We start from the raw sequence: 9,258 nt of genomic DNA, 5'->3' as shown, positions 1-9,258 counted from the left end.
CTGTATTATGTGTATTTCATCACAGTTTAAAAAGAACAAAAATGGCTGTGTTTTGCAGCAGTCTGGATGGGAAGGGAGTTTGGGGGAGAATGGATACATGTATATGGAAGGCTGAGAACCTTTGCTGTTCACCTAAAATTATCACAATATTGTTAATCAGCTATACTCCAATACAAAATAAAAAGTTTTTTAGAAAGTGATGGTGGAAGTGTGAATAACACGAATCAAATTTAAGAGCATTTCGAGTTGGATCTGTAGCTATTCTGTTGTGCCTAACACAAAATGGAAGGACATTTTCTTCCAGTATCTAAAAACAGTCACCCAGTTTGACAAAAGAGTTGCTCACATCACATGGGAAAAAATGATGTTCTGGCCTGGAAAAAAATAAAAGAAGAACAAAAACAGAAAACCAGCACCTCTACATCGCGGGGAGGACCGAAGGGCTGACAGTGTTGAAGGGAGCACGGCCCAGCTCTGTGGCTCCTTCGGGCACAGATGTCGCACCCTGCAGAGCACCAGTTCCCCAGCGGGACGTGCGGGGAGAGGTAAGGATGCCAGATGGTGGACCGAGGTGGGGCGGGGACCAGGATGAGGCAAGCGAGGGGGACCCCACTGCTCATCCTGCCGCCGCACCCCGCATTCAGCCATGGACCAGCGGGCCAGGCAGCAGCGGGCTCTGGCCCTCCTCCCGGTCTGCCTGGCCCTCACCTTCTCCCTCACGGCCGTGGGCAGCAGCTACTGGTGCGAGGGCACGCGGCGGGTGGCAAAGCCGCTGTGCCGGGATCGTCCGGGGGTGCTGCACTGCATCCACTACAGCCGTGGAGGCAGCGACAACGGCAGCCAGGCCGTCCAGTACATTTGGGAGATGGGGGACGACAAGTTTGTCCAGCGCAGGTTCCACGTGGGGCTCTGGCAGTCGTGCGAGGAAACCCTTGGGAGCACAGGTGAGCTCAGCATAAACGGGTCCTCTGGTGGTTCGGGGATGTAAGCTCTCTGGCTTTCCATGTGAAAACATCACCCAGACCCAAGAGAGCCTGCCTGGGAAGACTGCAGCCTGGGGCGCCTGCAGGGAGATTGCTCCACACACACATCTGCTAGTCAGTCTAATTCAGCACAAATGCCTGGGCGAGTTGATACATAAGGAAAGGAGCAGATTACAACTGGAGGTGGATGGTGGCACCCACAGAGAGGGACAGGAAGCGCGAGGGGGGCTACGGAGACCTGGCCGCAAGGACTCCAGCCTGGGGAGGATGCTCCTGGGCCCTGAATAAGCGCAAGAAGGGGATCTCAGGGTGTCTGATCACCCCCAGCTCTGCTGCCCACTGCAGCTCCCTGGGTATTTCCCTTCTTAATCAGCTTCATCTGCATCCCCCTAAAAGTTGACCCTCCTTCGGACACCCTAATAGAGTCCTCCTGGGGAACCCCTACCTGGAGTGCTAGGTAGTGACCCCCTACCTGGAGGTCATTTTCTAAATAGCTCTGCACCTTCTTCCCAACGCCTCTAAAGAGAGAACGCATCGTCTGAAATGCAGATGTAAAACAAGAACTCTTCTTAGAGAACGAACTTATGGTAGGTAGCCAGGCGGAAGGATAGTTAGGGAGCTTGGGCTGGACATGTACACTCTTCTGTATTTAAAATGAATAATCAACAAGGACCTGCTATAGAGCACAAAGAGCTCTGCTCAATGTTATGTGGCAGCCTGGATGGGAAGGAGCTAGGGGAGAATGGATACACATTCCATGTATGACCAAGTCCCTTTGCTGTTTCCTTGAAACTGTCACAACATTGTTAGTCGACTCTATCCCAATACGAAATAAAAAGTTAAAAAAAAAAGAAATAGGAAAAAACAAAAATTCATGGTTGGGGCAGCTTTTCAACTCAATATTCTTTCTATTGGGTGAATGAATTAGTCAGCAGAATGTATTGATTCCCGACTCTGTGGGATTCTGCTGAACCAAGAAATTCAAGAACAGAGGGGCCTGGGCACACCGTAGCGGGTGGGGGTTTGGGGAGAAAAATCAGACGGTGTTCCACAGTCCATCCCCAGGACGCTGACACTATTTCCCAGGCTGGCTGGCTGTACCACTTGGCTGGCAAACCTCTGTCCAGCTATGTAACACCTGCCTGTCTGGCTTCATGGGATTTATAAAGATTTTTCCTTTTAATCCTGCTGGACCTATTCAAAAGGAACATCATTTCTGAGGATTCATGTTAATCAAGGGGTCACTGTGGTCTGATCCATGCTAAACTCACCCTTCTAAGCTATTGTGCATTCTCTTAATCTCCTTGGCTGGTCCCATTTTCACCTTGCCCTGCCCCTGGCTCTGGACTTGCCTCCTCTTTACCCCACATTGAGATAAGGCAGCCCTCTCCAGAAGGCTAGTTAGATGTTCAGTCCTCCATGCATTAAGCAGAAAGAGTGCAGTAGGGCTTAAGTGCATATTAACCAGGAGAGAAGCTTTCCTATCTAAGTATTATTTGCTCAGTTGTGTCCGACTCTTCAACCCCATGGACTGCAGCCCACCAGGCTCCTCTATCCATGGGATTTCTTAGGCAAGAATACTGGAGTGGGTAGCTTATTCCCTTCTTCAGGGGATCTTCCCAACCCAGGGATCAAACCCAAGTCTCCTGCATTGGCAGGAGGATTCTTCCTATCTAGTATCTCACTTAATCTTCAAAGCAAGGCTAACGTGGGGACTATTAGACCAGTTTTAGAAATAGGAAAGCCATTCCTCTGAAGAGTCAATAACGGGTGGGATGGGAGGGAATCTCAAGAGGGTAGGGATATATGTTACTGAGAGCTGATTCACATTGTTGTACGACAGAAACCAACACAACACTGTAAAGCCATTATCCTCCAATTAAAACAACACAAAAAAAGAAGAGTCAATGATCTATGCCCCTAACATCCGCCTCTTTTAGCTCCTAGCAGCCCAGACTGGGAGCCGCAGGATTGTCTTCCCGGCACCTTCCCTACAGCCCCTGGATTGAATCAGTGACGTGGCAGGACAGTCTTGGGACAGTACTGGGCCCCTGCAAGCCCAGTTCTAATGCTGAAACTGCCTCTACCCGTGTTTTCTGTACCATGTTTTCCCCTCAGAGGTCCTCAGACCCACTCTTCTTAACTGTGCAGAGACAGATCGGGCAATGTCCCCAGCTCCTCCCACTCCACCACCTATGATTCAATTCGGAGCTGATGTGTTAATGGAGCAAGATGAGGGTACCCATCTGGGACAACATCCCAGGGGGTGATTCGCCCTAGTGTCAAATCCTCCATCCATTACTCACCCCCAAACCGGAATTTGGTGACATCAGTATACTCAATAGATAACCAAGGACTCATGTCCTTCAAAGGGACTACACCTCACGGGGGGCAGCACAAGCTTTTCTACCCAATATGTGCAACATGACTGACGATACAGGCAAAGCACACCCCCTGGAGCACAGAATAAGTCTGAGGATGGGTTCTGCTCGTTACCTGGTACTCACACACATAACTCTTCCCTTTCCTCTCACACTCCAGAAAGCAGGATGGAGTGCAAGTAACTGCCTCACAGCAGAGATAGTTCTGAATCTGCTCTATTTCATTTCTTAAAATGATTACAAACACTGTCACTTTCCCCTTGCCCTCTAAGAAATTATTTGAGACTCACGTCATCCTGGATGCTGCTTGGGAAGTCCAGCATCAAGTCTTGCAGCATCAGTCCAGATGGGCTAGGGTACACTGTAATAACAAACAACGTCCAAGTCCCACAGGTTTAAACCACCAAATTCATTTCTAGCTCTTGCTATTTGTATTTTGCCGGTTGGCAAGTGGTTCCTCCTCACTGGAGCCACTCAGGGATCCAGGCAGAGAGAGGCTCCACCTGGACATATGCTTCTGTGATCTCAGAGGCAAGAAAATGAGAACTTTTAGGCAAAACACTAACTCGTAAAGCTTCTGACTGGAAGTGACCCCCACCCACCCACCCCATAATTTCCACCCCCAGTCCTCAGCCATAACAAGGCATTTGACCCAGCCTGGATTCACTGGGGCCGGATTGTGTCATGATGCTCCAGGGAGGGGTACCACCTCTACGGGAACAATAAAGCCACACTCCCCAATCCTTGTCCAGAATGACATGGATGCACTCAAGGGGGGCTGGAAACACAGCTTGTCCCTCGTTGTCAAGGTTCACCCTACTTGATTCCATCTTCTTTTACTTCCAGGTGAAAACTGCAGAAGCTTCCAGAGTGTAATACCAGCTGAAGAACAAGGTAAACACCTTCGTCATGTTCTGTCCACCAGCCCTTCTCACCATTTGGACAATGTGTATGGTTTTGGTTGGGCTGGGGGGAAAACATGAAAGAGTTATTTATAGTTTTTCCATGAATTCAAGTCCCACAGAGCTACTGGCTCTTTTCATGGGCCCTGTAGGCAGTAATGCTAAAAAACGTTAAACCATCAACTCTGCAGGGAGGAGGGGATGCCCTCATGGGCAGTATTTGTAGCTTTTCAGAGTGTGAATACTCCCACCAAGGCCAATTTCAAACTGTCAATGCAAGGTGACCGCAGAGCAGGGAAAAAGATGAGTCCAGTTCATCACTGCCACTGGCGGAACACTCATCAAATTTAAACTTACTTTCCTAGTATCGTTTCCCCAGCAAGAATTTAACTTTTGTGATGACATGGACCATGTCTCTTTCATTCATTTCTGTGTCCCCACAACCAAACTGCCTTATAGGAGGCTTTTTGCAAAGAACAGTTTCTCTCCCTGCCCCTTTTATTCACTCCACATCCAACCTATTTCCTTGAAGCAGCAGGAAGGGTCCCACCGAAAGGATAAATCATAGGTTGACATGGAAACAAACGAGATTTTTGGCATCTCGAATCAGGGGGCCTCAATTCTCAGACTCCTTCGTCCCCCCTGGTGAAGTTTATCTTCTCCTTCAAAAAATGAAGATAGTGTCTTCTGGTGGAATCAAAACTTCTGAACTGGGGAACTGGACCTCCAGCATCCTTCAGGCCCTCACAGAAGAATTTTGCTTAGTACTTTTTTCCCTCCCAGCTAATGACAATCTTTCCAAAACTTTTCTTTCAAGCCCCAGGACTCCCTTGCATTGTCAACTTTCCAAGACTCAGCAGAGGTTTCTGTGGTTTTCACCCCGTGGTGGTTTTTATTAATTTATTTTTTGTTTTAGAAGTGACCCAAATCACATGATTGAATATCCTAGTATTTCTAAGGGGCTCCCCTGATGGCTTAGACGGTAAAGAATCTATATTTCTAAGTCCCAGCATCTCTTTCCTCCTTACGTTTGCAGGTGTCTTGTGGCTGTCTATCGGGGCTGAGGTCCTGAATATCCTACTGACATTGACAAGTGCAGTCCTCCTGGGCTCCAGAGTGAGGCATCACTCTGGGTTCCACTGGCTTAAGGTGGATGCCTCAGTAGCCATCCTCACGGTGCTTGCAGGTACTTGCCAAGAGCATCATCAGAACAGGCAAATTCCCTAGAGCCTGCCCCCAAGGGAACTGGCAGAACTCCAGGCTGGCTCTTCCTATCACTGGCCCATTCATTGGGACAACTGGTCCACTGGAGAAGTTACCAAATTAATCCCGTTGGTGGAAGCAATGGGGAGGCTGGTGAGAAAAAAAAAAAACAAAAAACGGGGATAACACAGATGGAGAGCAAAATTTATCAGCATGTCTTTGTCATGACTGTGGGGAAGAAGTCCACTGGCTTTGAGGACAGAGACTGCCCTATTTGTACAATGGTTAAGCATGAGTCTGTGGAGAAATACTGCCTGGATTCAGAGATCTCCAACTTGCTGGCTGTGTGATTCTGGGCAAGTGGCTTCACTTCTCTAACTAGCTGCCTCAAAAAGCTGTGATGGAACTTCCCTGGCAGTCTAGTGGCTAAGAGTTTGTGCATCCACTACAGGGAGCATGGATCTGATCCTGGTCAGGGAAGATCTTGCATGCCACTGCAGCCAAAACATGCAAAAACAAGCAAAATGCCATGGTGAGGACTAAATAAGAACACATATAGTAAGTACTCAAAAATGGCAGCTTGTTAAAAATTGTCCAAGTGGGGTCAATAGCCCTAGGAGTAAAGAACTCCTCTTTTTGGTCGTCTGCGTTGTCCAAGTAGTTTTTCCATTATTCTTGTTCAGTTGCTAAGTTGTGTCTGACTCTTTGCAACCCCATGAACTATAGCTAGCAGGCTCCTCTGTCTAGCAACAAATGGAATTCTCCAGCAACAGTACTGGAGTGTGTTGCCATTCCCTTCTCCGGGGGCTCTTCCTGAGACAGGGATGGAACCCGGGTCTCCTGCATTGCAGACAGATTCTTTACTGTCTGAACCCATAGACCAGGGAAGCCCCTAGACCATCAGAGAAGTCCCAAAACTACTTTCTATTTGACCACTGAAGCCACAGTTGGTCACTCCCTGACATACATTTATTAAATTAAAACATAGCCCTGTAATGGGAGCCCCTGAAAAAGAAAGACAAAATAATTAATATTTAAAAGTAATATTCAAAGAAACTTTCTGGAACAAAAGACCAAAATCTATGCACATAAAACTCTCTAATACCTGGGGAGACATATCCCACTAAAACTGTTAAAGAAAAAGAAAACCGTCTGGGTCCTCAGACAAAAAGATCAATTCACTTACAGAGAACAGAAAATCACATTGGGAAGTGACCAGTTCCCACTGTGAAAGTCTACTGTGGTCAGAACCTACTCCAATTTTTATGCAAAGTTTTTCTGTGTTAGCAAACAATCCACATTCAAAAGAAAAAGTGACAGAACTTAGTAAAGTATGGCTTCAGGCTAAATGTAGCTCAAGGACCTCTTCCCTGTTCTGGAAAACAGAGGATATAAAATCGGTGCCTCTGGGGACTTCACTTGTGGCCCAGTAGTTAAGACTCCGAGCTTCCAATGCAAGGGGCGCAGGTTCGATCCCTGGTCAGGAAACTAAGATCCCACATGCTGTGCTGTATGAGCAGGGGAGCAGGGGAGCAGGGGGGCGCGGCGCGGGGGGAAACACCCCACAGCGACATGATAAAACAGAACAAGGAGGTGATCTTGAGACAGATGACATGGCAAAGGAACATTCACCGCTGTGTAGATTGGTGACTCTAAGAAATCAGTAGATGTGTAAAACATGAAGGCTGCTTGGAAGGGCTCAAGGAGGATGTTAGTGGGCTAGGACAGCCAACTCATGTGCTGTAAAAAAAAACTGCATTCTTGATTGTGGCTCACAAGCTTTCCTTGTGCAGGGCTCCTAGCCATGGTGGCCCACATGATGTACACAACCATTTTTCAAATCACCGTGAACCTTGGGCCAGAAGATTGGAAGCCTCAGACGTGGGACTATGGCTGGTCATACTGGTGAGTCGCTGGCCACAGTCGGCCAGCAGGGATGCACACAGGTTTTCTGGGACCACCACCGCCCTTGGTCACAGCTCCACCACCTGCTACTCTTGGGACTTTGGGTTAGTTTCTTAATCTTTCTGTAGCTCAGATTCCTCATCTGTAAAAGGATAATACCCAACTCAGATATTTTTATGAGAATGTAAGGTTACGTTTATACAAAGTGAAGCACTCAAGAAACAGAGATAGTGCTGTTGTTACTTTCTTGAACACGGTTTAAGGAGAAAAGTCCTATTATAATTCCTAATAAATATTTCAGTTAGGAGAGACCCCGTCCCCGATTCTAATGGAAAGACAGGCCATGACACAGATGTTCTATCTCTATTAGACAGACTTGATGCAGAATTGGATACAGAAATGTGAAGTCGCCAGCTCAAGGTTGCACAGTTAATGAGAGATGTGTGCAAACCCACAGCGCATGAGTGACTCCCGAGTCTGGTTCTCTTCACCATTCACACGTTCCCAACAAAAACACGTTGACTGCTCTCTGAGATCTGTGATCCAAAGCATTAGTCGCTCAGTCATGTCCGATGCTTTGTGACCCCATGGACTGTAGCCCGTCAGGCTCCCCTGTCCATGGAATTCTCCAGGCCTGAATACTGGAGCAAGTAGCCGTTCCCTTCTCCAGGGGATCTTCCCAACCCAGTGATCAAACCCAGGTCTTCTGCATTGCAGGCAGATTCTTTACTGTCTGAGCCACCGGGGAAGCCCAAACCCAGGCCCAAATCGGGCAGAACCGGGAGTTGATCTCCACCCCAGCAGGAAGCCCTGGACCCAGCCCCGCGCCCTTTCCTAACCGTGCCTTCTGTCGGCAGCCTCGCCTGGGGCTCCTTTGCCCTGTGCATGGTTGCATCGGTCATGGCCACAAGCAGATACACAGCAGCCCGCCGGGACCTCGCAGAGAAAAAGAGCGGACAGAAGGGCAGTCGGCACGCTCCACCAGACTTCCAGAAACCCAAGGCTTCAGAAAGTGAAGCAGAAGCTGCTCCCAGCCCTGCGGGGTGTGCCCTCACCAGTGTATCTAAGCACCTGCCTCCACAGGCTCCAGGCAAGGTGTCCATGTGCTAGCCCGGGCTCATGGCTGGCAGATCTGCACAGGCAGACCAACCAGACAGGAGTGGGCTTCACAAGGCTGTGAACTAAACCTGCCACCTGCCATCTTACCCTTCCCTAAACACCTTTGCCTTCAACTTCTGATTCCTGTTATAATGCCAGTGTTTTTAGATGAGACAACACCTACAGAAAATATCAGCCATTAACACTGTAGTATAAGTGAGCATCCCAAGCTTTCCTGACAGTTTAATAAGGGTAACAGAAAAAGTAGGTGCATGTGATCCCTAAGAGTAAGAGCTGAAGAGAGGAGAAAACAAGGCTTTGACTACAGACGGTGTAGATTTGTTGCCCACATAGTTATGTTGACAAAAGAGTCTAGAAAGTCTTTTTCCTTAATTAACACACACAGATTAATAGTACCTGTGACTATCCTATATTTTTTACTATTTTAATCAGGGAGAAATGAATTTTAAAATCAGGTTTGTGTTATTTTTAAAATACAGTTTCTTCCAAATTTTCTACTTTCTACCTATAGGAAAATCAGTTTGGAAGGATAATCAAGTGATAAAACAAAATAAGAAGGGTTGAAAGGAATGACGTCTCGTCACAGCTAAGTGGAACAAATGTTTGAATTGTTGTACTTAAATTAAATTGCCAGGCACTTCTGCTTCTAAAAATAAACATGGTGAAACCTGCAAGTCTTGTGTGAAACAGTGGTATGCTTCACGTTTCCTAACTTGTTCAGTTACAATATTATATACATCTATTTTGCATTTCAAACTAACATGC

At 47.5% G+C, this 9,258-nt stretch overlaps 1 protein-coding gene across 1 annotated transcript; it reads left to right on the top strand.

Moving 5' to 3' along the window:
* Nucleotides 1–646: 646 nt before the first annotated feature.
* On the top strand, nucleotides 647–8,484 carry GSG1L2 (GSG1 like 2). The gene is made up of 5 exons (XM_068976201.1): nucleotides 647–944; nucleotides 4,211–4,258; nucleotides 5,303–5,452; nucleotides 7,263–7,374; nucleotides 8,232–8,484. The coding sequence occupies exons 1-5, from the start codon at nucleotides 647–649 to the stop codon at nucleotides 8,482–8,484; spliced, it is 861 nt and encodes a 286-aa protein (XP_068832302.1).
* Nucleotides 8,485–9,258: the final 774 nt, after the last annotated feature.

This window comes from Capricornis sumatraensis, chromosome 8 (assembly GCF_032405125.1).
Source record: "Capricornis sumatraensis isolate serow.1 chromosome 8, serow.2, whole genome shotgun sequence".
Taxonomy (NCBI): Eukaryota; Metazoa; Chordata; class Mammalia; order Artiodactyla; family Bovidae; genus Capricornis; species Capricornis sumatraensis.
Note: the sequence above shows the minus strand (reverse complement) of the source record. Positions and strands in the feature narration are given on the sequence as shown.